At 61.6% G+C, this 16,480-nt stretch overlaps 1 protein-coding gene across 4 annotated transcripts in view; it reads right to left on the bottom strand.

Annotated features, from left to right (window-relative positions):
• Window positions 1–16,480, bottom strand: part of LOC140409375 (dynactin subunit 1-like) — a 276,463-nt gene that overhangs the window by 228,548 nt on the left and 31,435 nt on the right. For 2 of the 4 annotated variants that reach the window (XM_072497822.1, XM_072497823.1), the window contains exons 3-5: window positions 15,618–15,699; window positions 13,446–13,474; window positions 4,065–4,085 (exon numbers count right to left, since the gene is read on the bottom strand). In XM_072497822.1, the coding sequence (XP_072353923.1) occupies window positions 4,065–4,085; window positions 13,446–13,474; window positions 15,618–15,699 (132 nt within the window). The remainder of the gene's footprint in view (window positions 1–4,064; window positions 4,086–13,445; window positions 13,475–15,617; window positions 15,700–16,480) is intronic. The other 2 variants (XM_072497824.1, XM_072497825.1) reach the window with 1 other exon arrangement.

Below are 16,480 nucleotides of genomic sequence, written 5' to 3'. Positions count from 1 at the left end.
TAGTCACCGGCTGCCATCCTGAAAAAGACCCCTTTATCCCCACTCTCTGCCTTCTGCCAGTCAGCCAATCCTCTATCCACGCCAGGATCTTGCTCTTAACTTATTTAACAGTCTCCTATGTGGCACCGTGTCAAAGGCCTTCTGGAAATCTAAATAAATCACGTCCACTGGTTCGCCTTTGTCTAACTTCCTTGTTACCTCCTCAAAGAACTCTAACAGATTTGTCAGACATGACCTCCCCTTGACGAAGCCGTGCTGACTCAGTCCTATTTCACCGTGCACTTCCAAGTACTCCGCGATCTCATCTTTAATAACAGACTCTAAAATCTTACCAATGACCGAAGTCAGGCTAACCGGCCTATAATTTCCCGTCTTCTCCCTCCCTCCCTTCTTAAACACTGGTGTTACATTAGCCACTTTCCAGTCCTCTGGGACCCTTCCTGCCTCCAGTGATTCCTGAAAGATCATCACCAAAGCCTCCACAATCTCCTCCGCTATCTCTTTTAGAACCCTGGGGTTTAGTCCATCCGGTCCAGGCGACTTATCCACCTCCAGACCTTTCAGTTTCCACAGAACCTTCACCTTAGTAATGGTCACTGCACTCACCTCTGCCCCCTGGGTCTCCTGGAGCTCTGGCATCCCACTGGTGTCTTCCACCGTGAAGACTGATGCAAAGTAACTATTCAGTTCCTCTGCCATTTCTTTGTTTCCTATTATTACTTCTCCAGCCACGTTTTCCAGTGGTCCAATGTCTATTTTTGCCTCTCTCTTACCTTTTATATATTGAAAAAATCTCTTCCTATCTTCCTTTATATTACTAGCTAGCTTGCACTCGTACTTCATCTTCTGCCCCCTGATTGCTGTTTTAGTTGTCCTCTGCTCGCTTTTAGAGGCTTCCCGTTCCTCTGGCTTCCCACTAATCCTTGCTGCAATTTTTCGATTTTCCTTTTGGTTTTATGCTGCCCCTGACTCCCCTCGTCAGCCAGGGATGCCTTGTCCTCCCCTTGGCATGTTTCCTCCTCCTTGGGATGAATTTCTGCTGTGCCTCCCGAATAACCCCCAAAAACACCTGCCTTTGCTGTTCCACTGTCTTCCCTGCTCGGCTCCTTTTCCAATCAACTCTGGCCAGCTCCTCCCTCATGTCTTTGTAGTTACCCTTATTTAATTGTAATACAGTTAGGTCTGACTCCAGCTTCTCCCTCTCAAACTGCAGGGTAAATTCTATCATATTGTGGTCACTGCTCCCTAAGGGTTCCTTCACCTTCAGTTCCCTAATCAAGTCTGCCTCATTACACATCACCAAATCCAGAATTGCCTGTTCCCTAGTCGGCTCTGTCACAAGCTGCTCCAAAAAACTCTCTCTTAGACATTCCACAAATTCCTTTTCTTGGGATCCACGACCACCCTGATTTTTCCAGTCCACCTGCATATTGAAGTCCCCCATGATTATTGTAATATTGCCTTTTTTACAGCCTAGTAAATATAGTTTAATATATTATATAATATATATTTTATACTAGTTTAAATCCTCCCGAGTGACTCTAGCAAACCTCCCGGATATTGGTGCCCCTCCAGTTTAGATGCAGCCCGTCCTTCTTGTACAGTTCCCACCTGCCCCGGAAGAGATCCCGATGGTCCAGAAATCAGAAACCCTCCCTCCTACACCAGCTGTTTAGCCACGTGTTTAGCTGCTCTATCCTCCTATTTCTAGCCTCACTGGCACATGGCACAGGGAGTAATCCTGAGATTACAACCCTAGAGGTCCTGCTTTTTAACTTACTGCCTAACTCCCTGAACTCCTTCTGCAGGACTACATCCCCTTCCTGCCTATGTCGTTAGTACATATGTGAACTACGACCTCTGGCTGTTCACCCTCCCCTGGAAGTCCTGTTTTCGTTCAGAGACATCCTGGACCCTGGCACCAGGGAGGCAACACACCATCCTGGAGTCTATTTCACATCCACAGAAGCGCCTATCTGTGCCCCTTGCTCTCAAGTCCCCGATAACTGTCACTCTCCTGCACTTTGTCCTCCCCTGCTGAGCAACAGAGCCAGTTGTGGGGCCGCTGCTCTGGCTGCTGTTGTTTTCCCTGATAGGCTATCACCCCCGACAGTGTCCGAAACGGTATACCTGTTAGAGAGGGGAACAGCCACAGGGGATTCCTGCACTATATTCATATATTTGTCTAGATGTCCCTTAAATGTCGCTATCGTACCCGCTCCCACCCCCTCCCCGGGCAGCGAGTTCCATATATTTACCATCATGTAAAAAAAAAAAAAAAAACTTGCCTCACACATCAGTTCTAAACTTTTCCCCACGTACTTTAAACCTCTGTCCCCGAGTACTTGACTGTCCAACTCTGGGAAAGAGCATCTGACTATCCACTCTGTCAATGCCACTCATTTCCAGATGGTATCCCCTCCTCTCCATTCCCAGTAGACAGCCCCCCCCTGCATTCCCAGCAGACGGTCCACCCCTCTCCATTCCCAGCAGATGGTCCACCCCTCTCCATTCCCAGCAGATGGTCTTCCCTCTCTCCATTCCCAGCAGACAGTCCCCCCTCTCCATTCCCAGATGGTCTCCCCACTCTCCATTCCCAGCAGACGGTCCCCCCTCTCCATTCCCAGTAGACAGTCCCCCCTCTCCAATCCCAGTAGACGGTCCCCCCTCTCCAATCCCAGTAGACAGCAACCCCCCGCATTCCCAGCAGACGGTCCCCCCCTCTCCATTCCCAGCAGACGGTTCCTCCCTCTCCATTCCCAGCAGACGGTCCCCCCTCTCCATTCCCAGCAGACGGTTCCTCCCTCTCCATTCCCAGCAGACGGTCCCCCCTCTCCATTCCCAGCAGACGGTTCTCCATCCTCTGCATTCCCAGCAGACGGTCCCCCCTCTCCATTCCCAGCAGATTGTCCCCTACTCTCTATTCCCAGCAGACGGTTCTCCGTCCCCTGCATTCCCAGTAGATGGTCCCCCCTCTCCATTCCCAGCAGACGGTCCCCCCTCTCCATTCCCAGATGGTTTTCCATCCTCTGCATTCCCAGCAGACGGTCCCCCATCATCTGCATTCCCAGAAGATGGTCCCCCTCTCCAGTCCCAGCAGACGGTTCCCCCCTCTCCATTCCCAGACGGTTCCCCCCTCTCCATTCCCAGCAGACGGTTGCCCCTCCCCATTCCCAGCACATGGTCCCCCCTCTCCATTCCCAGCAGATGGTTCCCCGCCTCTCCATTCCCAGTATGGTTCCCCCTCTCCATTCCCAGCAGACGGTCCTCCCTCTCCATACCCAGCAGATGGTCCCCTCTCCAATCCCAGTAGACGGTTCTCCATCCTCTGCATTCCCAGCAGATGGTTCCCCCCCCCCATCTCCATTCCTAGCAGGCAGCACTCCTCTTCGCATTTGTGGGCAGCACGGTAGCACAGTGGTTAGCACAGTTGCTTCACAGCGGCAGGTCCCAGGTTCGATTCCGGATTGGTCACTGTCTGTGCGGAGTCTGCACGTCCTCCCCGTGTCTGCGTGGGTTTCCTCCGGGTGCTCCGGTTTCGTCCCACAGTCCAAAGATGTGCAGGTTAGGTGGATTGGCCGTGATAAATTGCCCTTAGTGTCGAAAAAAAAGTTAGGTGGGGTGACCGGGTTACGGGGATCGGGTGGCGGTGTGGCCTTGGGTAGGGTGCTCGTTCCAAGGGTCGGTGCAGACTCGATGGGCTGAATGGCCTCTTTCTGCACCGTAAATGCTCTGTTCTAGTCCCAGCAGATTGCACCCCTCTTTGCATTCCCAGCAGACCGCCCAGTCCCTCAGCATTCCCAATGGATCCCACCTGGCCCAAATTCCAGGAAAATCGCAGTGGATAAGACTGGCACAACACACAAACTGTCTTATTTCCATTCAGATAGTCATTCACCCAGGCAGCTGAATGTGTGCAGAATGGGGAACATAGACAATATCTGGTCACAGCAACAATACAGGGAGAAACGCTTGGTTACAGTGAAGGGGAGCAGGAATGGCCATGCCCAGTAACGTGCTCATGCCATAGCAGCCAGACGACAGACAGAGACACCAACATGAACCTTTTTAGGCTTCGCTCCGCGCTGCATGAAGGTTAAGGATTACAAGATTAAAGGTTAAAGGTTAAAAGACAGAAGTTAATATCACATAGTTCCAAAGCCTCAGTATATTGGGGATTTATGGGATGGGAACATTGCCGGTCACAGCATTGCCACCCCGCACCATCGCAGACAAGATGGGGCTGAGCTGCCATCGACATGAAGTAGGAACCCCCACAGCACAGGTGAGGTGAGGAAACCCAGCTGCCTCAGTCTGGGAGAGGGAGAGACAGGGGGGAGGAGAGGGGGGAGGAGAGGGGGGAGACAGGGGGGAGAGAAGGGGGAGAGAAGGGGGAGAGAGGGGGGAGAGAGGGGGGAGAGAGGGGGGAGAGAGGGGGGAGAGAGGGGGGAGAGAGGGGGGAGAGAGGGGGGAGAGAGGGGGGAGAGAGGGGGGAGAGAGGGGGGAGAGAGGGGGGAGAGAGGGGGGAGAGAGGGGGGAGAGAGGGGGGAGAGAGGGGGGAGAGAGGGGGGAGAGAGGGGGGAGAGAGGGGGGAGAGAGGGGGGAGAGAGGGGGGGAGAGAGGGGGGAGAGAGGGGGGAGAGAGGGGGGAGAGAGGGGGGGAAGAGAGGGGGGGAAGAGAGGGGGGGGAAGAGAGGGGGGGAAGAGAGGGGGGGAAGAGAGGGGGGAAGAGAGGGGGGAAGAGAGGGGGGAAGAGAGGGGGGAAGAGAGGGGGGAAGAGAGGGGGGAAGAGAGGGGGGGAAGAGAGGGGGGAGAGAGGGGGAGAGAGGGGGGAGAGAGGGGGGAGAGAGGGGGGAGAGAGGGGGGAGAGAGGGGGGAGAGAGGGGGGAGAGAGGGGGGAGAGAGGGGGGAGAGAGGGGGGAGAGAGGGGGGAGAGAGGGGGGAGAGAGGGGGGGAGAGAGGGGGGAGAGAGGGGGGGAGAGATGGGGGAGAGAGGGGGAGAGGGGGGAGAGAGGGGGGAGAGAGGGGGGAGAGAGGGGGGAAGAGAGGGGGGAAGAGAGGGGGGAAGAGAGGGGGGAGAGAGGGGGGAGAGAGGGGGGAGAGAGGGGGGAGAGAGGGGGGGAGAGAGCGGGGGGGAGAGAGCGGGGGGGAGAGAGCGAGGGGGGAGAGCGGGGGGGAGAGAGCGGGGGGGGAAGAGCGGGGGGGGGGAAGAGCGGGGGGGGGAAGAGCGGGGGGGGGAAGAGCGGGGGGGGAAGAGCGGGGGGGGAGAGCGGGGGGGGAGAGCGGGGGGGGAGAGCGGGGGGGAGAGCGGAAGGGGGAGAGCGGGGGGGAGAGAGCGTGGGGGAGAGAGCGGGGGGGAGAGAGCGGGGGGGAGAGAGCGGGGGGAGAGAGCGGGGGGGAGAGAGCGGGGGGGAGAGAGCGGGGGGGAGAGAGCGGGGGGGAGAGAGCGGGGGGGAGAGAGCGGGGGGGAGAGAGCGGGGGGGAGAGAGCGGGGGGGAGAGAGCGGGGGGGAGAGAGCGGGGGGGAGAGAGCGGGGGGGAGAGAGCGGGGGGGAGAGAGCGGGGGGGAGAGAGCGGGGGGGGGAGAGCGGGGGGGGGAGAGCGGGGGGGGGAGAGCGGGGGGGGGAGAGCGGGGGGGGAGAGCGGGGGGGAGAGAGCGGGGGGGAGAGAGCGGGGGGGGGGGAGAGCGGGGGGGGGGGAGAGCGGGGGGGAGAGCGGGGGGGGAGAGCGGGGGGGAGAGCGGGGGGGAGAGCGGGGGGGAGAGCGGGGGGGAGAGCGGGGGGGAGAGCGGGGGGGAGAGCGGGGGGAGAGCGGGGGGGAGAGCGGGGGGGAGAGCGGGGGGGAGAGACCGGGGGGGAGAGACCGGGGGGGAGAGAGCGGGGGGGGAGAGCGGGGGGGAGAGAGCGGGGGGAGAGAGCGGGGGGGAGAGAGCGGGTGGGGAGAGAGCGGGGGGGAGAGAGCCGGGGGGGAGAGAGCGGGGGGAGAGAGCGGGGGGGAGAGAGCGGGGGGGGGAGAGCGGGGGGGGAGAGAGCGGGGGGGAGAGAGCGGGGGGGAGAGAGCCGGGGGGGAGAGAGCGGGGGGGAGAGAGCGGGGGGGAGAGAGCGGGGGGGAGAGAGCGGGGGGGAGAGAGCGGGGGGGAGAGAGCGGGGGGGAGAGAGCGGGGGGGAGAGAGCGGGGGGGAGAGAGCGGGGGGGGAGAGCGGGGGGGGAGAGCGGGGGGGGGAGAGCGGGGGGGAGAGAGCGGGGGGGAGAGAGCGGGGGGGAGAGAGCGAGAGAGCAGGGGAGGGGGGAGAGAGAGCGGGGGGTAGAGATGGGGAGAGAGAGGGGGAGACAGATAGAGGGGGAGGGGGAGAGAGGGAGAGAGAACTTTTTCCCCGGGGTTACTGTGGCCATTCGCACTCTTTCCTCGGGGTTACTGTGGCCATTAACACTCTTTCTACGGAGTTACTGTGGCCATTCGCACTCCTTCCCCGGGGTTACTGTGGCCATTCGCACTCTTTCCCCGGGGTTACTGTGGCCATTAACACTCTTTCCCCGGGGTTACTGTGGCCATTCGCACTCTTTCCCCGGGGTTACTGTGGCCATTCGCACTCTTTCCCCGGGGTTACTGTGGCCATTCGCACTCTTTCCCCGGGGTTATTGTGGCCATTAACACTCTTTCCCCGGGGTTACTGTGGCCATTCGCACTCTTTCCCCGGGGTTACTGTGGCCATTAACACTCTTTCTACGGAGTTACTGTGGCCATTCGCACTCCTTCCCCGGGGTTACTGTGGCCATTCGCACTCTTTCCCCGGGGTTACTGTGGCCATTAACACTCTTTCCCCGGGGTTACTGTGGCCATTCGCACTCTTTCCCCGGGGTTACTGTGGTCATTAACACTCTTTCCCCGGGGTTACTGTGGCCATTAACACTCTTTCCCCGGGGTTACTGTGGCCATTAACACACTTTCCCCGGGGTTACTGTGGCCATTAACACTCATTCCCCGGGGTTACTGTGGTCATTAACACTCTTTCCCCGGAGTTACTGTGGCCATTCGCACTCTTTCCCCGGGGTTACTGTGGCCATTAACACTCTTTCCCCGAGGTTACTGTGGCCATTCGCACTCTTTCCCCGGGGTTACTGTGGCCATTAACACTCTTTCCCCGGGGTTACTGTGGCCATTAACACTCTTTCCCCGGGGTTACTGTGGTCATTAACACTCTTCCCCCGGGGTTTCTGTGGCCATTCGCACTCTTTCCCCGGGGTTACTGTGGCCATTCGCACTCTTTCCCCGGGGTTACTGTGGTCATTAACACTCTTTCCCCGGGGTTACTGTGGCCATTAACACTCTTTCCCCGGGGTTACTGTGGCCATTCGCACTCTTTCCCCGGGGTTACTGTGGCCATTAACACTCTTTCCCCGGGGTTACTGTGGCCATTAACACTCTTTCCCCGAGGTTACTGTGGCCATTCGCACTCTTTCCCCGGGGTTACTGTGGCCATTAACACTCTTTCCCCGGGGTTACTGTGGCCATTAACACTCTTTCCCCGGGGTTACTGTGGCCATTCGCACTCTTTCCCCGGGGTTACTGTGGCCATTCGCACTCTTTCCCCGGGGTTACTGTGGCCATTAACACTCTTTCCCCGGGGTTACTGTGGCCATTAACACTCTTTCTCCGGGGTTACTGTGGCCATTCGCACTCTTTCCCCGGGGTTACTGTGGCCATTCGCACTCTTTCCCCGGGGTTACTGTGGTCATTAACACTCTTTCCCCGGGGTTACTGTGGCCATTAACACTCTTTCCCCGGGGTTACTGTGGCCATTAACACTCTTTCCCCGAGGTTACTGTGGCCATTCGCACTCTTTCCCCGGGGTTACTGTGGCCATTAACACTCTTTCCCCGGGGTTACTGTGGCCATTCGCACTCTTTCCCCGGGGTTACTGTGGCCATTCACACTCTTTCCCCGGGGTTACTGTGGCCATTCACACTCTTTCCCCGGGGTTACTGTGGCCATTAACACTCTTTCCCCGGGGTTACTGTGGCCATTAACACTCTTTCCCCGGGGTTACTGTGGTCATTAACACTCTTTCCCCGGGGTTACTGTGGCCATTAACACTCTTTCTACGGAGTTACTGTGGCCATTCGCACTCTTTCCCCGGGGTTACTGTGGCCATTCGCACTCTTTCCCCGGGGTTACTGTGGTCATTAACACTCTTTCCCCGGGGTTACTGTGGTCATTAACACTCTTTCCCCGGGGTTACTGTGGCCATTAACACTCATTCCCCGGGGTTACTGTGGTCATTAACACTCTTTCCCCGGAGTTACTGTGGCCATTCGCACTCTTTCCCCGGGGTTTCTGTGGCCATTCGCACTCTTTCCCCGGGGTTACTGTGGCCATTCGCACTCTTTCCCCGGGGTTACTGTGGCCATTCGCACTCTTTCCCCGGGGTTACTGTGGTCATTAACACTCTTTCCCCGGGGTTACTGTGGCCATTAACACTCTTTCCCCGGGGTTACTGTGGCCATTAACACTCTTTCCCCGAGGTTACTGTGGCCATTAACACTCTTTCCCTGGGGTTACTGTGGCCATTAACACTCTTTCCCCGGGGTTACTGTGGCCATTAACACTCTTTCCCCGAGGTTACTGTGGCCATTCGCACTCTTTCCCCGGGGTTACTGTGGCCATTCGCACTCTTTCCCCGAGGTTACTGTGGCCATTAGCACTCTTTCCCCGGGGTTACTGTGGCCATTCGCACTTTTTCCCCGGGGTTACTGTGGCCATTCGCACTCTTTCCCCGGGGTTACTGTGGCCATTCGCACTCTTTCCCCGGAGTTACTGTGGCCATTAACACTCTTTCCCCGGGGTATCTGTGGCCATTCGCACTCTTTCCCCGGGGTTACTGTGGCCATTCGCACTCTTTCCCCGGGGTTTCTGTGGCCATTAACACTCTTTCCCCGGGGTTACTGTGGCCATTAACACTCTTTCCCCGAGGTTACTGTGGCCATTCGCACTCTTTCCCCGGGGTTACTGTGGCCATTCGCACTCTTTCCCCGGGGTTACTGTGGCCATTCGCACTCTTTCCCCGGGGTTACTGTGGCCATTCGCACTCTTTCCCCGGAGTTACTGTGGCCATTCGCACTCTTTCCCCGGGGTTTCTGTGGCCATTCGCACTCTTTCCCCGGGGTTACTGTGGCCATTAACACTCTTTCCCCGGGGTTTCTGTGGCCATTCGCACTCTTTCCCCGGGGTTACTGTGGCCATTCGCACTCTTTCCCCGGGGTTACTGTGGTCATTAACACTCTTTCCCCGGGGTTACTGTGGCCATTAACACTCTTTCCCCGGGGTTACTGTGGCCATTAACACTCTTTCCCCGGGGTTACTGTGGCCATTAACACTCTTTCCCCGGGGTTACTGTGGCCATTAACACTCTTTCCCCGGGGTTACTGTGGCCATTAACACTCTTTCCCCGAGGTTACTGTGGCCATTCGCACACTTTCCCCGGGGTTACTGTGGCCATTCGCACTCTTTCCCCGAGGTTACTGTGGCCATTCGCACTCTTTCCCCGGGGTTACTGTGGCCATTAACACTCTTTCCCCGGGCTTACTGTGGCCATTCGCACTCTTTCCCCGGGGTTACTGTGGCCATTCACACTCTTTCCCCGGGGTTACTGTGGTCATTAACACTCTTTCCCCGGGGTTACTGTGGCCATTCACACTCTTTCCCCGGGGTTACTGTGGCCATTAACATTCTTTCCCCGGGGTTACTGTGGCCATTCGCACTCTTTCCCCGGGGTTACTGTGGTCATTAACACTCTTTCCCCGGGGTTACTGTGGCCATTAACACTCTTTCCCCGGGGTTACTGTGGCCATTCGCACTCTTTCCCCGGGGTTTCTGTGGCCATTCGCACTCTTTCCCCGGGGTTACTGTGGCCATTAACACTCTTTCCCCGGGGTTACTGTGGCCATTAACACTCTTTCCCCGAGGTTACTGTGGCCATTCGCACTCTTTCCCCGGGGTTACTGTGGCCATTCGCACTCTTTCCCCGAGGTTACTGTGGCCATTCGCACTCTTTCCCCGGGGTTACTGTGGCCATTAACACTCTTTCCCCGGGGTTACTGTGGCCATTCGCACTCTTTCCCCGGGGTTACTGTGGCCATTCACACTCTTTCCCCGGGGTTACTGTGGTCATTAACACTATTTCCCCGGGGTTACTGTGGCCATTAACACTCTTTCCCCGGGGTTACTGTGGCCATTTGCACTCTTTCCCCGGGGTTCCTGTGGCCATTAACACTCTTTCCCCGGGGTTCCTGTGGCCATTAACACTCTTTCCCCGGGGTTCCTGTGGCCATTAACACTCTTTCCCCGGGGTTACTGTGGCCATTCGCACTCTTTCCCCGGGGTTTCTGTGGCCATTCGCACTCTTTCCCCGGGGTTCCTGTGGTCATTAACACTCTTTCCCCGAGGTTACTGTGGCCATTAACACTCTTTCCCCGGGGTTACTGTGGCCATTCGCACTCTTTCCCCGGGGTTACTGTGGCCATTCGCACTCTTTCCCCGGGGTTACTGTGGCCATTCGCACTCTTTCCCCGGGGTTTCTGTGGCCATTCGCACTCTTTCCCCGGGGTTACTGTGGCCATTTGCACTCTTTCCCCGGGGTTACTGTGGCCATTCACACTCTTTCCCCGGGGTTACTGTGGCCATTCGCACTCTTTCCCCGAGGTTACTGTGGCCATTAACACTCTTTCCCCGGGGTTACTGTGGCTGTGACTCTCACTCCACAGTTTAAATATTTCCCACTTTCTCTGTTAACTTTGACAAAGAGTCATCGGACTCGAAACGTTCGCTCTTTTCTCTCCCTACAGATGCTGCCAGACTTGCTGAGATTCTACAGCATTTTCTCTTTCGATAAGGAATGTTTACTCCGATGATGTAGATACAGAATCTGTCTGAGGAGCTGAAACAGCAGCAAACAGTAACCAATGTGCCAGGTTCCGTACTCCTCCACGGATCTGTGATCCGAGCTTTCGAAGTTGACGGGGTGTTCGATTGAAGCTTTCCAGGTATTTTAGCACATTCCCTCGTTGGTTCCTCAGTAAACTGGTCCATAAACACCAGTCCTCTGTAGGAATTTCCCATGTCACAGCATTACTGTCAGTTTACATTCCCAATCTATACTATCCCCAATCCCAAACCCTTCAATTTTAACCACAACCGATGTCTGACGTCATCAAAAGCCTTCTAGAAATCCAGATACATCACATCCACTCGTTCTCCTTTATCTGATACTCAAGAAACGGCAGTACATTTGTCAAACATGATTTTCCCTTACATAAAACCATGGTGACCGGGTGGGCACTCTGGGCAGGGCAGGGGGAGGCGGGGCCGGCGGGGGGAGGCGGGGAGAGGCGGGGACCGGCAGGGGGAGGCGGGGCCCGGCGGGGGGAGGCGGGGACCGGCGGGGGGTGGCGGGGCCCGGCAGGGGGAGGCGGGGACCGGCAGGGGGAGGCGGGGACCGGCAGGGGGAGGCGGGGACCGGCAGGGGGAGGCGGGGACCGGCAGGGGGAGGCGGGGACCGGCAGGGGGAGGCGGGGACCGGCAGGGGGAGGCGGGGACCGGCAGGGGGAGGCGGGGACCGGCAGGGGGAGGCGGGGACCGGCAGGGGGAGGCGGGGACCGGCAGGGGGAGGCGGGGACCGGCAGGGGGAGGCGGGGACCGGCAGGGGGAGGCGGGGACCGGCAGGGGGAGGCGGGGACCGGCAGGGGGAGGCGGGGACCGGCAGGGGGAGGCGGGGACCGGCAGGGGGAGGCGGGGACCGGCAGGGGGAGGCGGGGCCCGGCGGGGGGAGGCGGGGCCCGGCGGGGGGTGGCGGGGACCGGCGAGGGGTGGCGGGGACCGGCGGGGGGTGGCGGGGACCGGCGGGGGGTGGCGGGGACCGGCAGGGGGAAGCGGGGCCGGCAGGGGGAGGCGGGGACCGGCAGGGGGAGGCGGGGACCGGCGGGGGGAGGCGGGGACCGGCGGGGGGAGGCGGGGACCAGCGGGGGGAGGCGGGGACCGGCGGGGGGAAGCGGGGACCGGCGGGGGGAGGCGGGGACCGGCAGGGGGAAGCGGGGACCGGCAGGGGGAGGTGGGGACCGGCAGGGGGAGGCGGGGACCGGCAGGGAGAGGCGGGGACCAGCAGGGGGAGGCGGGGACCGGCCGGGGGAGGCGGGGACCGGCGGGGGGAGGCGGGGGGAGGCGGGGCCCGGCGGGGGGAGGCGGGGACCGGCAGGGGGAGGCGGGGAGAGGCGGGGACCGGCGGGGGGAGGCGGGGCCCGGCGGGGGGAGGCGGGGACCGGCGGGGACCGGCGGGGGGAAGCGGGGCCGGCAGGGGGAGGCGGGGACCGGCAGGGGGAGGTGGGGACCGGCAGGGGGAAGCGGGGGGAGGCGGGGACCGGTGGGGGGAGGCGGGGACCGGTAAGGGGGAGGCAGGGGGAGGTGGGGACCGGCGGGGGGAGGCGGGGACCGGCGGGGGGAGGCGGGGACCGGCGGGGGAGGCGGGACCGGCGGGGGAGGCGGGGCCCGGTGGGGGAGGCGGGGACCGGCAGGGGGAGGCGGGGACCGGCAGGGGGAGGCGGGACCGGCAGGGGGAGGCGGGACCGGCAGGGGGAGGCGGGGCCCGGTGGGGGAGGCGGGGACCGGCGGGGGAGGCGGGGACCGGCAGGGGGAGGCGGGGACCGGCAGGGGGAGGCGGGACCGGCAGGGGGAGGCGGGACCGGCAGGGGGAGGCGGGGACCGGCAGGGGGAGGCGGGGCCCGGCAGGGGGAGGCGGGGCCCGGTGGGGGAGGCGGGGACCGGCAGGGGGAGGCGGGGCCCGGTGGGGGAGGCGGGGACCGGCAGGGGGAGGCGGGGACCGGCGGGGGGAAGCGGGGACCGGTGGGGGAGGCGGGGGGAGGCGGGGACCGGCGGGGGGAGGCGGGGACCGGCAGGGGGAAGCGGGGACAGGCAGGGGGAGGCGGGGACCGGCAGGGGGAGGCGGGGACCGGCAGGGGGAGGCGGGGACCGGCAGGGGGAGGCGGGGACCGGCAGGGGGAGGCGGGGACCGGCAGGGGGAGGCGGGGACCGGCAGGGGGAGGCGGGGTCCGGCAGGGGGAGGCGGGGTCCGGCAGGGGGAGGCGGGGTCCGGCAGGGGGAGGCGGGGACCGGCAGAGGGAGGCGGGGGGAGGCGGGGACCGGCAGGGGGAGGCGGGGACCGGCAGGGGGAGGCGGGGACCGGCGGGGGGAGGCGGGGCCCGGCGGGGGGAGGCGGGGACCGGCGGGGGGAGGCGGGGCCTGGCGGGGGGAGGCGGGGACTGGCGGGGGAGGCGGGGCCGGCAGTGGAAGCGGTGGTGCTGTGTTGCTATGTTGCGAACTGCATTTGCTCTCTGTGTTGGGGACAAAGGAAAGATCTCCCTGTGATCAACAGCAAATCCTCATTATCCACTCTACTCACCAACTTGCTTTTCGGAGTCTCCGTTAACTCTGTAAAAGATAAAGAACGGTCAATAACTCCGATTGCGAGAAAACGATGGAAAGGAAAGATTGTGAATCTGAATCTTGGTACTTGGCAATTTAAACTTGGGACAGCCCTGCAGACTAACAGTTGGTGCAGCAAACATTATTCAGTATCAATGCCCCCAGCCCTGCCCCCAGCCCCGCAGCACCCAGGGTAACGTGCCCCCAGCCCAGCAGCACCCAGGGTAACGAGCCCACTGTACCGGGGGGTGATGCAGAGCGAGGCAGCAGCGTGGGTTCAGTCCCCGTACCGGGCTGGGGGGCTGGGGGGTGATGCAGAGCGAGGCAGCAGCGTGGGTTCAGTCCCCGTACCGGGCTGGGGGGCTGGGGGGTGATGCAGAGCGAGGCAGCAGCGTGGGTTCAGTCCCCGTACCGGGCTGGGGGGCTGGGGGGTGATGCAGAGCGAGGCAGCAGCGTGGGTTCAGTCCCCGTACCGGGCTGGGGGGCTGGGGGGTGATGCAGAGCGAGGCAGCAGCGTGGGTTCAGTCCCCGTACCGGGCTGGGGGGCTGGGGGGTGATGCAGAGCGAGGCAGCAGCGTGGGTTCAGTCCCCGTACCGGGCGGGGGGGCTGGGGGGTGATGCAGATCGAGGCAGCAGCGTGGGTTCAGTCCCCGTACCGGGCTGGGGGGTGATGCAGAGCGAGGCAGCAGCGTGGGTTCAATCCCCGTACCGGGCTGGGGGGCTGGGGGGTGATGCAGAGCGAGGCAGCAGCGTGGGTTCAGTCCCCGTACCGGGCTGGGGGGTGATGCAGAGCGAGGCAGCAGCGTGGGTTCAGTCCCCGTACCCGGCTGGGGGGTGATGCAGAGCGAGGCAGCAGCGTGGGTTCAGTTCCCGTACCCGGCTGGGGGGTGATGCAGAGCGAGGCAGCAGCGTGGGTTCAATCCCCGTACCGGGCTGGGTGGTGATGCAGAGCGAGGCAGCAGCGTGGGTTCAGTCCCCGTACCGGGCTGGGGGGTGATGCAGAGCGAGGCAGCAGCGTGGGTTCAATCCCCGTACCGGGCTGGGTGGTGATGCAGAGCGAGGCAGCAGCGTGGGTTCAGTCCCCGTACCGGGCTGGGGGGCTGGGGGGTGATGCAGAGCGAGGCAGCAGCGTGGGTTCAGTCCCCGTACCGGGCTGGGGGGTGATGCAGAGCGAGGCAGCAGCGTGGGTTCAATCCCCATACCGGGCTGGGGGGCTGGGGGGTGATGCAGAGCGAGGCAGCAGCGTGGGTTCAATCCCCGTACCGGGCTGGGGAGTGATGCAGAGCGAGGCAGCAGCGTGGGTTCAATCCCCGTACCGGGCTGGGGGGCTGGGGGGGTGATGCAGAGCGAGGCAGCAGCGTGGGTTCAGTCCCCGTACCGGGCTGGGGGGTGATGCAGAGCGAGGCAGCAGCGTGGGTTCAGTCCCCGTACCGGGCTGGGGGGTGATGCAGAGCGAGGCAGCAGCGTGGGTTCAATCCCCGTACCGGGCTGGGGGCTGGTTAGTGATGCAGAGCGAGGCAGCAGCGTGGGTTCAGTCCCCGTACCGGGCTGGGGGGTGGGGGGGTGATGCAGAGCGAGGCAGCAGCGTGGGTTCAGTCCCCGTATCGGGCTGGGGGGTGATGCAGAGCGAGGCAGTAGCGTGGGTTCAGTCCCCGTACCGGGCTGGGGGGTGGGGGGTGATGCAGAGTGAGGCAGCAGCGTGGGTTCAATCCCCGTACCGGGCTGGGGGGTGATGCAGAGCGAGGCAGCAGCGTGGGTTCAGTCCCCGTACCGGGCTGGGGGGTGATGCAGAGCGAGGCAGCAGCGTGGGTTCAATCCCCGTACTGGGCTGGGGGGTGATGCAGAGCGAGGCAGCAGGCGGGGTTCAGTCCCCGTACCGGGCTGGGGGTGATGCAGAGCGAGGCAGCAGCGTGGGTTCAATCCCCGTACCGGGCTGGGGGTGATGCAGAGCGAGGCAGCAGCGTGGGTTCAATCCCCGTACCGGGCTGGGGGGCTGGGGGGTGATGCAGAGCGAGGCAGCAGCGTGGGTTCAATCCCCGTACCGGGCTGGAGCTCCCAGGGGTTGCCGAGGACAGCGATCCCAGGTCCCGGTGGCCTATTTAACCAGAGACTTGGTAAAAACATTCTTCCTCCTGAGAACGATCCCTACCTCGTTTGGGAACCTTTGAAGACGATGCTTCCTGTGGGGTTTCGGGAGAGGTGCTGTCAGCTGCATCCTCAACAAGCTGGATCTGAAACACAACAGCAGAAAACTCAGCTACCCACTGAAAAGGCATCAATCATCGAACATCAACTACACCCCAAAACACACCGTCCCAAACCCCCAAAACACACCGTCCCAAACCCCCAAAACACACCGTCCCAAACTCCCAAAACACACCGTCCCAAACCCCCAAAACACACCGTCCCAAACCCCCAAAACACACCGTCCCAATCCCCCAAAACACACCGTCCCAATCCCCCAAAACACACCGTCCCAAACCCCAAAACACACCTTCCCAAACCCCAAAACACACCGTCCCAAACCCCCAAAACACACCGTCCCAAACCCCCAAAACACACCGTCCCAATCCCCAAAACACACCGTCCCAAACTCCCAAAACACACCGTCCCAAACCCCCAAAACACACCGTCCCAAACCCCCAAAACACACCGTCCCAAACCCCCAACGGTGTGTTTTGGGGGTTTGGGACGGTGTGTTTTGGGGGTTTGGGACGGTGTGTTTTGGGGGTTTGGGACGGTGTGTTTTGGGGGTTTGGGACGGTGTGTTTTGGGGGTTTGGGACGGTGTGTTTTGGGGGTTTGGGACGGTGTGTTTTGGGGTTTGGGACGGTGTGTTTTGGGGTTTGGGACGGTGTGTTTTGGGGTTTGGGACGGTGTGGTTTGGGGGATTGGGACGGTGTGTTTTGGGGGTTTGGGACGGTGTGTTTTGGGCGTTTGGGACGGTGTGTTTTGGGGGTTTGGGACGGTGAGACCTGGGTGTGCTAGTGCATGAGTCACAAAAAGTTGGTTT

The sequence above is a fragment of the Scyliorhinus torazame genome, chromosome 3 (assembly GCF_047496885.1).
Source record: "Scyliorhinus torazame isolate Kashiwa2021f chromosome 3, sScyTor2.1, whole genome shotgun sequence".
NCBI lineage: Eukaryota > Metazoa > Chordata > Chondrichthyes > Carcharhiniformes > Scyliorhinidae > Scyliorhinus > Scyliorhinus torazame.
Note: the sequence above shows the minus strand (reverse complement) of the source record. Positions and strands in the feature narration are given on the sequence as shown.